At 37.1% G+C, this 15,640-nt stretch overlaps 1 protein-coding gene across 1 annotated transcript in view; it reads left to right on the top strand.

The window, feature by feature from the left end:
- Window positions 1–15,640, top strand: part of THSD7B (thrombospondin type 1 domain containing 7B) — a 744,220-nt gene that overhangs the window by 388,873 nt on the left and 339,707 nt on the right. Inside the window, 2 exon segments of the mRNA XM_030327713.1 lie at window positions 2,866–2,995; window positions 6,999–7,102. Coding sequence (XP_030183573.1) covers window positions 2,866–2,995; window positions 6,999–7,102 — 234 coding nt within the window.

The raw sequence follows: 15,640 nt of genomic DNA on the forward strand, positions 1-15,640 counted from the left end.
CTTTATCTTGCCTAATTTCTGTAACTATGACTTCCAATACTATGTTGAATTAAAGTGGCAAGGGTGAGCATTTTTGTCTTGTACTTGATCTTAAGGGAAAATCTCTCAGCTTTTCACCAGAACTATTTTAATTACACTTATTTTATTTCTTCTTAAACTCCTATTTTATATTTCTCACACTACCTTAAGTAGTTTTAAAAATGGGCCAATTATAACATTCTTCCCTGCTATATAGTAGTATGTCTTTCTTATTTTATTGGCATGTTCTGGCAGAAAACAGGAATGGTGGCCCATTCAAATGGGGCAACTGGGGAAAATTTAATGAAGGGTCTATTGACAAAATACTGGAAAGGGTTACATAACCTAACAGGGGATGATTCAGTACCTGAAGTAGTGATGTTTAGGAGCCTGGAATTTGATAGAGGTAGGAACAATTAGTAGGATTACAGCTATATGAGAGAGCCACTCCACAGAAACCATGCCTTTTGGTTGGTGTAGAGAACCAGTTAAGGTGATCTAGAAGATAAAATCTGGTGGAATAAATTCCCTGATCTTTCTCTCCTCTTATCATCTTTTTTCTTACATTGTGTGCCCCATCCCTCTGTTGGCCAAACCCAACCAGAAGTAATGGACAAGGGAATCACTGATACAGTCCTTCTATGATCAGTTCCCTGGGTAGACAGCATATAAAGCAGGAGGATAGATCTGTAAGTAGATGGAAAAGATCCTATACATCTGCTTAACTTATAGTTCATTATCATGAAATGTACAAGTACATTGGTTTCTCTTCTTTCCATAATCTCATTAAAATAACAGAAATGAGTTGTGAAAGCCCTAATCCCATGTTAAAAAAATAATAAGAAAGAGAAGACCATCAGTGGATGAGAGCTCTAAATGCATTTATGAAAACTTAATAGACAAAGACTAAAGATCAGAGAAACTGATGATGCAGCACAGAAAGCTTGTCCTAACTTAGCAGGAATGTGGGTGGTAAGAGAAGAGGAAGCTTGTTTACCCATGAAGACTCTTTAGAACCGTGGTGGCTGGTCTGATAGAGGGCAGGAGGAGTGAGGAGTGGGACTGGAAAAAAAATGTTTTTTTAAAGCCTTTAAATAAACATTAGAAGCATAAAAATAGTGATACAATTATAAAAAATTGAAAGGTGGTACAAAGTAAACTCCCATCCATTATAGCAGAAAGTCAATAAATGATGTCTAAAATTAATGAATCAAGAAGCAATGACATAAGTTTATTATTTATGGATTTGGAGATAACCACAGATGAACTAAATAAAGAGAGTTCAAAGTCTTCTGGAAGGAGGACAGGGAATTGGTTGTGGGTCAGTTTTTTTCTCATTGTAAGTCATGGTACTAATGATTTTTTTAAAACCACATGAATATATAATTTTACTGAAAGCCCCCCCCCTTTTGTCACATTCCACTTAGTTTACTGGCTTTCTAGAAATTTTATTCTTAACACGGTTAGGTCTGTCCCAGACTTACCAATTAATTCCATTTTTTCCTACACCACCCTTTCTCTCCATTCTTTGTAACCCTCCAACATGTGAACATCCACATTCCATCTAAATGCACCTACATGTCTTTCTCTATGAATTCCATGCACCCATTTATGTCTCAGGAGTACCTTTTCTCAGACTTTCCTTGGCCTAAAATGACTTCAACCTTTTTTTTCTATTAAGATTTCAAGTCCCAGAATAAAATCTGTCTCCTCCAGGAACTGTCTGGTTTCTAGAGACAAAAATGATTATTCCTTCTTCGTACTGTCTTAGTACTGCACACTGTTGACATTTCTCGCTCTACCAATGTCTTAAATTTGTTGTATCTCTATCTGCCCCATTTTCTTTCTGTGTAAGTTCAAGAATTTTCATTTTTATATCTAGTGCATATTTTGCACATAGCAATTGAAATATTTGCTCACCATTGTAACTGTAATTGATTTTTGTTGCTGTTATTGATCAGAAGGCATCTAAAGATTATGAGATGAGTGCCCCAGCCCATTAAAGTGATAGTGAACACTGGCTGTCTTTATTGAGGTGCCTATTAATACTTCTGCTTTTTAGCCAAACCAGGAAGTAGACAATATTTTGTTTTGTCACAATTTTAGTGCCTTTCCCCTAAATTACAATTATATCCATATTGTCCCAGGTTATGATGAATGAGAGATATTATAAGAAACTAATACCCACAAATAAATTACTAATGTATTAATTTTAATGAGTATTTCCAGAGGGAAATGCCTTTCCTGAGGAAGTGATTTGCTCATAGTAAAACTCTAGGCCCTTGAGCTATTGTGAGATCAAAGTTGGTTTCTGTGGTTTCTCAGATTATGCCATGTAATTCTTATGACATAGGTAATATAAATTCTGATTAATATAAAGCATATTAAGACAATTGGGAAACACTCTTTGCATATTAGGTCATATAGATTTGAAATGACAATTATTGAGTATTAACTATCTATCTCATAGGAGTGAGAATTGGTATAATATTATTAACCCCTGGTCTTTGCTTCTCATTCTCATTCCCCAAGAAGTCTTACCACATGTTTTTACTTCACCTCCTTCTTTCTTTGTTTCTTTATTTTTTTCTTTCCCTTCCTTTTCCTTTTCCTTTTCCTTTTCCTTTTCCTTTTCCTTTCTTTTCCTTTTCCTTTTCCTTTTCCTTTTCCTTCCCTTCCCTTCCCTTCCCTTCCCTTCCCTTCCTTCCCTTCCCTTTCCTTTCCTTCTCTTCCTTTCCCTTCCTCCCCTCCTTCCTGCCTGTATGCCTGCCTGCCTGCTACTAACCCTGTATTTTTCCGTGCAGCTACATAAAAAGGCACTATAATTTTATTTTTCCTTTACTTTAGGAAATGCCACGGTTAAACAGTCTCGATATAGGATTATCATCCAGGAAGCAGCCAAGGGAGGCCAAGAATGCCCAGATACCTTATTTGAAGAGCGAGAGTGTGAAGATATTTCATTATGTCCTGTATATCGGTAATTAGTTACCTTTTAAAATAATCATTAGATTTTAGTGTAAATCATGACTTATTTTCTTTCATAAGTTTATGATTTTTAGTGAGAAAGAAGATAAGGTAATGTTTATCTTTAATACCTCAATATTTCCCCCTGTTATTTTGAATGTATTTTGAGGAAGTAAGGAATAAGAAAGTCTAATTATCAAAAAAAAGAAACAAACATGGTTTGCTTTTAAGTGAGCTGCTGGAGTTCTGTCACCTAGACAGTCAATTTTAAGGATTAGGATCCAAAGAGATTCAGGATAAAGACTACCTGGAAAACAAACACACATGTAATTTACTTCATTCTATTGTTTTCATCCTAAAGCCTTTAATGAAGAACTAAGAACAAAAATTTACTTTTAAAATAAGTATTTACTTTTATTTAAAAAAAATTGGTTCTTAATTTTTGTCATATACACATTTTAATAAACTACTTAGGGAAAATAAAAAAGTTTAACCTATGGATAAAATATTTAAAAAAAAGAAAAAAAGAAAAGAAAAGAAAAGAAAATGTGCACCTGAGTGGCTGAGTCGGTTATGGTTAAGTGTCTGGCTTCAGCTCAGGTCATGATCTCACATGGTTCATGAGTTCGAGCCCTGCATCGGGCTCTGTGCTGACCGCTCAGAGCCTGGAACCTGTTTCAGATTCTGTGTCTCCCTCTCTCTCTGCCCCTTCCCTGCTCGCACTCTGTCTTCCCTCTCTCTCTCTCTGTCTCTCTCTCAAAAATAAACAAAAAGTTGAAATTTTTTTAATTAAAAAAAAAGAAAATGACTTTTAAAATATATTCCCTCTTGGCAACTTGGGGACTATTATTTATAAAAATAATGCCTGAGGTTTGTGTGTTTAGTCATTAATATCTATCCTTTTAATGTTGGATTGAAGCATTGCTTTAAAGTACATCTGGATTAAAATCATTCACTGTTGAGTTTTACTTACTTGTGAAGAAAAAAACACTGTCTTAAAATTCCTGTGGTTATCAGTACACTTAAAAATGCCTTTATCAAAAATGCCTAGTGTTTCTCCTGATTATTTGAGGAACTATATCTTAAAGATACGAAATTCAAGAGCTAATTTATTCAGGAGGACACAAGTTTTGTTTTTTTTTTTCCTTCTTTCTCTCTCTTTTTGTTAAAGTTTATTTATTTACTTTGAGAAAGAGAGAGCATGAGCAGTGGGGGGTGAGGGGGCAGAGAGAGAAGGAGAGAGAGAATCTCAAGCAGACTCCACCCTGTCAGCACAGAGCCTGATGTGGAACTCTATCTTGTAAACCATGAGATCATGACATGAGCTGAAATCAAGAGTCTGAGGCTTAACGGGCTGAGCCACCCAGGTGCACCCCCCTCTCTTTTTTAAGAAGGCTCCTCACATTAGATAGAGTGCCACTGAAGAGTCTAAATGACTATCAGCTTTATAATCCTTTATTATTATTGTTTCTACCGAATGGCCAGTTTAAGTAGGATGTGAATAAACACTGGGAACATGCCCAGACTACCAGTTGCTTCATTAACCACAGGGCTGCTGTGGAAACACTGTCAATATTCATCCCTTTATACTATATATAAATACTGAAACTTCTGAGCCCACCAAAAGAGCTCTTGGGGAAAGTAGCCAATTGAAAAAAATTAGCCAAATTAAACATTATTAGAAGTTTTTATAATCCCAGGTCTATTATAATCAGAGAAAATCCTAGAAGCTGTTAGTGAGATTTTCCTTTCTATTGTCCACTCTCTGAACTCCCTGGTTGCACTCCATTTTAGCCATTCATGTTTAAACTCGTTTCCATCATTGACCTCCTGCCATTTTCCCCAGAAACCAGTTTTGCTGTGTCTGGATTGGATCATTGTATCATTTCTCCTGATGCTGAGGTTAATATGTGTACAAGTTATCAGCAAGATTCTCTGCTCCTCAATAAAACACCCTTTAATTTTAAGCAATATTCCAATTTAGTTTTGTATCCCTTTTCACTGGTATGTTAGGGAGCTGAGTTAATACAGACCTGTATCATTTTCTTCTGATTCTTCTTTTACTCCATTAAGGTAACATATTCACATGTTTACCATTTAAAATAGAATCAAAATGTCTGTAGAAATTTTTCTGTGAATTTGAACATCTCCAACACATTAAGTTAATAAGCAAAAGGGAAAAAACATGAAGATGTATCCTTACATAGAATTAATGTGGGGTCAAGAGTCTATGGCTAAGGATCCGAGAATTTAGGAGGGATAACTGGCCTGCTGAGTTGTGAAATCTGAGTAATTTCACTTAACCTTTATGAGGCCAAGTTTATCATTCCAAGACTGAGTTTAACAAGTCCTGAAAATTCCTTATATTTCAGTTTATGCAGCACACTAAACTAGACTGAACACCATGATCTCATTTCAACCTAGAAAGTCTTAGTAAATGTAAGGGATCTGAATGAATGATACATCCTAGTTGAAAAATTGCCCTGAAACCCCTTACCATTTCAGTTTCTGTGTTTTAGAATTATACTAAATGCATCTATGCATATGCAAGGTAAACTTACAACTATTTAAAATTAAGGAGTGATTTCTTTAAATGCCAAGTTTTTCTGTTTTTCTGTTTAGCTGTTTCTTGATTTCTCTCCAATCCCTCAACTATTGACAGTATGATGTCCACTTGAGTGAGATCATTGATTTTATACACACACATACACACACACACACATATGTAATATTATTGACCAGTTTTGTAATATAATATATATGTAATATTATTGACCAGATATAGAAGATCTCTAGAATTTTTTCATCTTGCAAAACTGGTCAATAATATTTTTGCTTCATGTTTCTGTTTCATTTTTTTTGTTTTTGTTTTTTAATTTTTATTTATTTTTGAAAGACAGAGAGCACAAGCAGGGGTGGGGCAGAGAGGGGGGCACAAAATCTGAAGCAGGCCCCAGGCTCTGAGCTGTCAGTACAGAGCCTGATGTGAGGCTTGAACCCACAAACTGTGAGATCATGACCTGAGCTGAAGTCGGATGCTTAACCTACTGAGCCACCCAGGCTCCCCTGTTTCATTTTTTGAAGTAATATCTATTATTAGAGGTATTGGCACATATGAAAAAAGTGTCAACATATACTAAGGAAGGAGCAGAATTTGTGGTTACACTTAGAGTTTGGGTTTTTGGGTACATTCTGAAGAGACAGGTTTAAGGATACAAGTCAGTCTGTCCTGTGAGTCATAAAAATAGAAAGTTTTGTTTACCTGAGAAAGGAAAACAGTGGGAAACCATATGCCTTCCTTACAGAATATTTCCTTTGAGGAATAGAAATATTGATAATTCATCAGAAATGGATCCATTCCTCTTCCATGAGATGAACTATCACATAAGATGGGTCCCTGTGGCTCCCCACCTCCCTATTGAGATGTCTGAGTCACTTTAAAGTCTTAGAAAATACCTTATAACAATTGTTGAAGTGGAAGATTGAGTGTGAAAGTTTGCACCCCAAAATTTCAGATGTTTAAACCCTGACTCTCTAAAGATACAATGGAACATAAGGATTTTCTCTCTCCCTCCCTCTCTCACTCTCTCTGTCTTCTCCTTCTTCTCTTCCTTTTCCTTCCTCCTCCCCATCATCATCATCATTGTCTCCTTCTGCTTCTCCTCCTCCTCCTCCTTCTTCATATGATTTTAAGTTGATAAGGAGGGTAAGCCTTCTAGATTTGATCCGTGCTTTTAAGGATATTTACTGCCACTTTGGTATATGGACTACAGCTTTTATGGGAAACGTCCACATTTAAAATAATGGAAATGCTGCATTAACCATGAACCTGGGGCAGAGTAGACTCTTGTCCTCCCTATTATGTGCCAGAGTTCCATTTTATCACATTGAATTTATATACATTTTTATTGAATTACTGTTTTTGTGCTTTTGGATTTCAAATTCACTTATTTTTATATTTCTTTTGTATGTTTGTCATGGTGAAATTTTTAGTCCGCTGTTCTTTGTAATCACAGGTGGAAGCCACAGAAATGGAGTCCTTGTATCTTAGTGCCAGAGTCTGTCAGGCAGGGGATAATGGGCACCAGTGAAGCCTGTGGAAAGGGGATACAAACAAGAGGTAAGGACATTTTAAAACAGTTTTTTTTTAATGTTTTTCTTATAGACTATTGTTTATTTTATATTTGAATAATTATGATATTGGATTACATTATTTATATTTATCAGTATTTGAGTTTAAGTTTGGAATTATTGTTGATATTATACTCTCTTTTAACCATAACCAGCTAGTGTATCTGTGAATTAGTGCAATGTAAGCGAATATCTGTAAGCGAATTCTTAGTTATTTGCATATCCCAATGCTGATGTTCCAGACACATGCCGGACATGATCCAAGGAATGAAGAATATGTCTATGATTAGACCCAACAGTATACATTGCACTTTTTAGGTGCTAATTTAATGTTTGCTAAATGAATTAAGGATAACTGAATCAATTGACTAATCTTAATAAGCATGACTCAAATGTAATTGTTATATGCATAATTACTATATGTTCTATATATAATATACATAGAAAGGAGCTATCTTATTCCTGTGAATAAGCATCTGGATCGAAGGAGAAGTGCTTTTAATTATCAATGCCAAGGTATGGCATATTGAAATCTCTGAAAAGCACTCAGAGACTCATCAGGCTGCTCACTTTTCTGTTTCATTCATAATCCAGGTACCAGTCAAATGAAGCTTGATAAGAAGTGCTTTATTCTTAAAATCTAACCACTTTGTTGCTAAAGGGGATATATGTAGCAAAATCAGACCTTGTGGAATCAACTGCATTATACTTGTTTTATAATTTTTCTAAAAGCCGTATTTAGAATTGTCTCTTCCTGTTGTGTAGGTTATTGTATTGGTTAGTATCAGTCATTACAACCAGCACAGTAACTCCCTGCTTTGTTTGTTAATTCAGAGCTGTGAGGAGTCCACCATGACCATGTGGCAATCTTAACTTCTGGATCAATGGAATCTTATTGTGTCTCCTAGTGGAAGCACTGTTTCCTTCAGAACAAAGACCTATAAGGGCAGCAGAACATAAGATTGCAAGAGACAGGAAACAAATGTTTTACTAGTGAGTCACCAAGGGTAATAGTGAGTTATGCTACCCCCATTTATTCCTTCCCCTTGATTCCTGCCTATTGGAGAGACAGTATCAAAAATTGGGTGCTTATTCAGAGCATATACAGCCTTCTGTAAAACCTTGTCTCAGCCCTGCAAGGTATTAACACCTAACTGGTATTATAACTGAGTCTGCAAAAGACCTTTCCACCATTCTATCAAGCCAGCTGCTTCAGTACTATGGGAAACACGGTATGACTAGTGAGTTCCATGAGAATAGGCCCATTGCAACACTGTTTGTTGTGAAGTGAGTTCCTTGATCAGAAGCAATCCTGTGTGGAATACCATGACTATGGATAAGATATACTGTAAGTCCATGGATGGTAGTTTTGGCAGAAGAATTGTTTGCAGGGAAGGGAAATGTATATCCAGGTTAAATATCTATTCTAGTAGTAACAAAACACTTCCCCTTCTGCGGTGGACGTGGTCCAATGTAATCAAACTGCTCCCATGTAGCTGGTTCATCACTCTGGGGAGTGGTGCCATATTGGGGACTTAGTGTTGGTCTCTTCTGCTGTCATATTGGGCAGTTAGTGATGGCCATAGTCTGGTTGACATTGGTGAGTGGAAGTCCATGTTGCTGAGCCTGTGGATAACCATCATTCCTGCCACCATGACTACTTTGTTCATGAACCTATTCGATGATGACAGGAGTAACTGGGGAAAGAGGGATGACTGAGGTGACTGGTCTCCATAGAACAGATCATCCTGTCCATTTAATTGTTAAAATATTCCTTTGCTGAAGTCACCCTTTGGTGAGCTTTCACTTGGGACTCAAATATCTTCTCATTTTCCCCAATATAGAGAGGTCTATATATATCCCTCTTCCTCAGGTTTACTTTTCACCAACTTTGCAATCATGTTCCTTCCAAGACCCTGATCATACAGCAAAACCATTGGCCACAGTCCATGAATCTGTATATAATCACATATCTGGCCATTTATCCTTCCAAGCAAAGTGGCCAACCAGGTATACAGTTTTATCTTCTATCCACTGGGAAGAGGAAGATACCTCTCTTTTCAGGGGTATCTCAGAATGGGACTATAGTGCTTTAGCTGTCCATTTTTGTGTCGTGCCTATATATTGTGCAAAACCAGCTGTAAACTAGGCTAGAGTCTTTCCTTCTTCTGTCAACTGATTGTAGGGAACTCTCCATGAGACCATAGGTATAAGGTGGGAGAGAGCAGGTAGTGTAGCAGAAGTAGGAACCATAGATATTTGCCTACTTATTCATGTAACATACGTGTGCCTTCAGGGCCTACAAGGGCCCAGATATCTATATACGACTTACATTTGATGATACCTTACATTGTGGCTTGGTGGATTAGGTAACACCTAGTTCATGATGGGCATCTTGAGTTTCATGATAAGTTGGTGACCCATGATTAAGCCTTCATTCTCTACCAAGCCACAGTATCAGGTGAGGAGGTGTTTCATTCAAATAATAGTTATGTGCAGAGAATGACAGGGCTTTGCTCCAAAATCCTAAGGACCTATCCCGTGACTCACTTATAGAAGCCTGCTAAAGCCTGCAAACAGTGTTCCTGTCTGCTACTGATACTTCAGTGGCACTGAATTTGCTGGATAATATGGCCCAACTGTCAGAACAGTATGCAGAGTAGCCTAGACTATTATAGAGATTTTTCTTATTCTGGTACCCACTAAAAACTAGCAGCCCTGTGAGTCTCTTGGCAAATAGGTGATACTAACACACTCAGATAAGGAATATGTTGCCTCCAAAATCCAAAGAGGCCCACTAGGTGTTGTGCCTAGTTTGGGTTGCAGGAGGGGCCAAATGCAAAAACTCATTCTTCCTCATAGAAAGGATATCTTGGCACAGCTCACACCACTGGACCTCTAGAAATTTCCCTGAGATAGAAGGTCCCTGAGTTTTTTCAAATTGATTTCTTATCCACTGATGTCAAAATGTCCTGCTAGGGGCGCCTGGGTGGCGCAGTCGGTTAAGCGTCCGACTTCAGCCAGGTCACGATCTCGCGGTCCGTGAGTTCGAGCCCCGCGTCGGGCTCTGGGCTGATGGCTCAGAGCCTGGAGCCTGTTTCCGATTCTGTGTCTCCCTCTCTCTCTGCCCCTCCCCCGTTCATGCTCTGTCTCTCTCTGTCCCAAAAATAAATAAACGTTGAAAAATGTCCTGCCAAAATATCTAGGGTAGTTGTTACTTCCTACTCACTAGATCCATTCAGAATAATGTAATCAATGTAATGTTTGCTATCTTGCAGAAGGAAAAGACAGTCAAGATGCCCATAAAATAAATTATGAAATAAGGCTGAAGAGTCAATACACCCCTAAGGACAGGAAAGGCATGTTGGCCTTGCTACCTAAAAGCAAACTGTTTCTGGTGGTTTTTATTATTTTCAAATATACTATTATTTGGGGTTGGAGCTTTAAGAAAGAAATTTGGGATCACATCAGTTTATAACAATTACACTTTGTAAATAATGTCTAAGAACATTTATACATGTGAATTTTATTGTCCAGGTAGTTTTATTCAGGACTGCTATGAGGCTATATACTGACTGTAAATTAAGGGATGGGAGCGCCTCCTTAAAACATTTTACTTCCAAAATTGTTGTAATAATATGATCTTGTAATTATAAGACCTTTGCCTACTTTCTGCTGGAAAATTTCTGTAACATATCTTGATTAGCAATATGTACAGGAGTGAAATTTTTTAAAAATGGTACTTTTGTGTGGTGCACAACTTAATTCTATATGGTGGCCTAGACTTTGACACTTTGATACTAGGGTATCATAATGATTGGTTTTCATTGCAAAACCATTTAGTAATTTGTGAAGAGATGTGGCTCCTAAGGTATAGAATCTTATCACATAAATGGCAAATTATTTTATCTGTCCTCAAATAATTCTATTTTGGATTTCAATTTACATGGATTCTAGCTGGAGAACTGATTGTCCCTTAGACTAGGCAAGTGATTTTCTTGAGTTTTCTCTAAATTAGACACCAATATTAGAAAATTTCTAGTGTTTATTTGTTGGAAAACTTGTAATTTTAAAGCAGTGGGATGGGTCTCCAATTTTAAGATAGTGAAGGAAAGAAACATCTACTCCAGTTTTTCTCTAAAATAACTTAGAAACCAGCAAGGACAACATGAAACCATAATATAAAATTAATCTCCAGTAGATCTCTTTTATAAAATTGCTCCAGAGAACAGGAAGCACAATAAACTCACCTTCAAGTAAATGAGGAGATATCTGTAACATCAATCACAATATATGATTTAGAAAGTGAATGGAGGGGCCCCTGGGTGGCTCAGTTGGTTAAGCATCTGACTTCGGCTCAGGTCATGATCTCACACTTGAGTTCAAGCCCCATGTCAGGCTCAGTACTGACAGCTCAGAGCCTGGAGCCTGCTTTGGATTCTGTCTCTGTCTCTCTGTCTCTGTCTCTGTCTCTGTCTCTCTCTCCCTCTCACCCTCTCCTGCTCATGCTCTATCTCTCTCAAAAATAAGCATTAAAAAATGAAAAAAAAAAGGAAAGTGAATGGAGATATGGTAAAGTAGTTTACAGAACAAGATTATGCCTAAGTTTGGCAGGGGTGAAGGTGTGGGGATGAAGGGAAATAAAGTGATTTGTCCTAGAGAACTCCAGAAAGGTACCATATCCTGCAGAAGGAAGTATGCAAGTGTGTGTGTGTGTGTGTGTGTGTGTGTGTGTGTGTGTGTGTGTGTGTTTTGGGGGTGGGAGAAAAACACAGGGGCTTTTGAAAGTCTGATTTAAGAGCAGTGAGCAATGTCACCCTCTTCCTATTCTTTTGGGAGCCTGGAGATGTATTCTCTGGTGATATAAAACCAGAAGAATTGTATACTTTGAACAACAGGCAGAGGAGAGTGGAGATGAAGTGTTAGCCTCAAATCAGGAGGATCAAAAGGAAGTCCAAATAAGGAATTAAGAGACCCTCAGTTCCCTTCTTCTACCTGCTTTAGCATGCTAGCCAAGTGTCTTTTAAACTTTTCAGTCCATGGATGCCCTATCAATCCAAAAACAGTTTAAATATAAATTTTCTTTGAGGAGCTTTTGAGTCACAGAGGGAGTATGTATTTAGACCATAAAATCATGGAAAGGCCAGCTTGGGGTAATAAATTCTCAGAAGAGACCCCCTCCCCCACTGCCATCCAGTGTTCAGTTTTAGATATGCAAGTGGCCTTGCTAAGGCATTTTGCTTTGCATGTTTATTTCTAGTTCATCCATACACCACGGGCTAGCCTTTGTCATCATTATTGTTGCTATGGGGCCCTTCATAAGATTCTCCATAGCAGTACTTAAAGACATGACAATGGAAACTGGGGCCTACAAGATTTGGTAGAAGCCTTCAGGATGAAGGTTGTCTTTCTTGTTTACCTTGCATCCCAAGCTTTTACTTTGTTTTGTGCTTTATGGATTATTTTCTTTGGGGCCAGCCCAATGATACATTTAGAAGATATATGTTTTATCCATTTTTTTTTTCATGTGAGAGGTCTTTTATGATTTCTAAGCCATTACACTGTTCACAACAGAGGAACTCCTTGTTTTATGTCATTGTTTGTATTGGTGACCTAGTTAATCATTTACAGTAAGAATACATTTATATAAAAAAGAAAGAAAGGAAAATAGAAGGGCAAGTAGAATTACAGCTGGAGCTAAATGTCTATACCACCTCCAAAGAAATGGGTGTTTGGGGTTCCACTGTCCTAGCTGCCCCATACTGTAGGGAGAGCCAGGTATCCTCCCTGCCCAGCTTCCAGTATTTAATCTGAATGAAGAAGGCATGGTAGCTCAATATTTATGGCAAATGAAAATATCAGAGGAATAAACTTCAGTATTCTCACATACCTTGAGGAAACTTCCCTTAAATGGTACAATTTTAGCATAAAAAAGAAAAAAGTTAAAGATATTGACAGACCTAGAAGGGGACTGAATTTGTCTGTGGACTGATACGGTCTGATTTACGCTATTCACAGTGACTATTTTAAAACTGACCAACGGCCTTGCCAGTGTGTTTCTTTTGGATAATACTTTTCTTTTCCTTTATAAGCTTGTGAGTATACTCTATCATAAATAGGAATGAGACATAGATTCCACTGTGATAGAGGCATAATAGGTGCTGGAGATCAAAGCTGTCCTGCTTCAGATATCCTTGACTTCCATGAAGTACCTGTATTCTTCTTTGGTTTGTTTTCACTGAGTAATATTTATGTGGACCAATGCAGGCAGAACTCTATCTCTGTCAAATCTTTTTGTTCTTCCTTAATGTTTGTCTCTGAGAGAAGCAAAGTCTGCTTATACAGTAGTTTTGATGGAATCTGTGTGTTTTCTTTGCATCCAAGGGATCTCTTTAAATAAAGGTCTTTTCCAGAAAAAAAAAAATTGGCAAAATAATCCAATTTCAAAATGAGTTTCTTAAAAAGGAAGAGGGTTAGAAATAGGCAAGAGCTAAGGAAAAAAAAAGTAGTCTAAACTCTAATAGTAAAGCAATAATACCAGGTATTCAAAAATGAAAATTCACATGAAATATGTATTTGTGTGTGTCTGCCATTTTAGTAAAGTAGCTTTATTTCACGTTATTTCCTTCTTTTTTTTTAAGTTTTAATTTAAATTCTAGTTAGCTATCATGCAGTTTAATATTAGTTTCATGTTTATGATATAGTGATTCAACACTTCCATCCATCACCCAGTGCTCATCACAAGTGCACTGCTTAATCCCCATCAACTATTTCACCCATGCCCCCATCCACCTCCCCTCTGGTAACCATCAGTTGTTTTTTTTTCCTATAGTTAAGGTCTGTTTCTTGATTTGCCTCCCTCTCTCTTCTCTCTCTTTTTTCCCTTTGCTCATTTGTTTTGTTTCTTAAGTTCCACATATGAGTGAAGTCATATGGTATTTGTCTTTCTCTGAGTGACTTATTTCACTAAGCATAATACTCTCTAGCTCCATCCATGTCATTGCAAATGGCAAGATTCCATTATTTTTTAATTGCTGGGTAATATCCCACTGTGTGTATATATTTATCACCTCTATTTTATCCACTCATCAGTTGACGGACATTTGGGCTGTTTCCATAATTTGGCTATAGCAGATAATTTTGCTATAAACATTGGGATGAATGGATCCCTTTGAATTAGTATTTTTGTATTCATTGGGTAAATACCTAGTAGTGCAATTTCTGAATCGTGGAGTAGTTCTATTTTTAACTTTTTGAGGGAACTCCATACTTTTAAAAGGCTTTTAATGTGTGATTGAATCTTTAAAATTGATTTATATACTTTTTGTAGGATTATATAAATTATATAAATATAAACTATATATCCCTATCAAACAGGAAATAAAGATATTACATAAGCTGAATTAAGAGGAAACTACTCATATTGTAGGTCCGAGTACTCTAATTTTATGACCAAAAAATGTTCTTCTCTGGTTATATTGTCTTCATGGGGAGAAAGTTAAAGATATTGACCCACTACCAGCCCCTTAGCCAACATTTGCCTGGAAAACACACAGAAACACAATAAAACACATACATTTTTAATTTATTTATTATTATTTATTTTAGAGAGAAAGAGAGAGAGATATTGCAAGCAAACAGAGGAGAGGGACAAAGGGAGAGAGAGAGAATCTCAAGCATACTCCATGCTCATCAAGGAACCTGATGAGGGGCTCTATCCCACAACCCTGGGATCATGACCTGATCCCAGAACCAAAATCAAAAGATGAATATTTAACTGAGTGAGCCATCCAGGTGCCCAAAAAACATAACATTCTGAAATAGAGAAATAATTATGGCCTGTTAATAAAATGTTGAAACAGTCAGTCAACTAGTCATGTTCTTTCTGATACCAAAAATCTTTCCATTTTAAGAAAGGAATAGAGTATCTCTAGTCTTTTTTTTTTAAGTTTTTATTTTTAAATTTTTTAAATGTCTATTTATTTTTGAGAGAGAGAGTCAGGGCATGAGCAGGGGAAGGACAGAGAGAGAGGGAGACACAGAATCCAAAGCAGGGTCCAGGCTCTGAACTATCAGCACAGAGCCCAACGCGGGGCTCAAACTGATGAACCATGAGATCATGACCTGAGCTGGTCAGGTGCTTAACTGATTGAGCCACCCAGGCGCCCCTGGTCCTCTTATTCTCTAGATGGAGAAAGTCATAGTAATTCAACCTTATAAGTTGCTCACATTTTGTCTTTTTCATATTTATCTACAACAAGAAAAAATAGAAATCATTTTTGTAGATTCACAGAAGAAAAATATATAGGTTTAAACTATGAGCAATAATCAAAGCAGAGATAGTCTTTTCTATTTTTGTTTTATTTTTGGTGTGGGAGGAGATAGGGGAAAGTTTGCTGGGAAGGAAAGTGGAGTAATTTCTGTTTAATTCAAGGAGAACAAAATAAGCTATGAATTGTGGGCATTTCCAGTAGAGAATGGGGGGTAACTGTAGCTGCCTCAGGAATTCCTTCCACAGATGTAACTG

Source organism: Lynx canadensis, chromosome C1, assembly GCF_007474595.2.
Source record: "Lynx canadensis isolate LIC74 chromosome C1, mLynCan4.pri.v2, whole genome shotgun sequence".
In the NCBI taxonomy this organism is placed as follows: Eukaryota; Metazoa; Chordata; class Mammalia; order Carnivora; family Felidae; genus Lynx; species Lynx canadensis.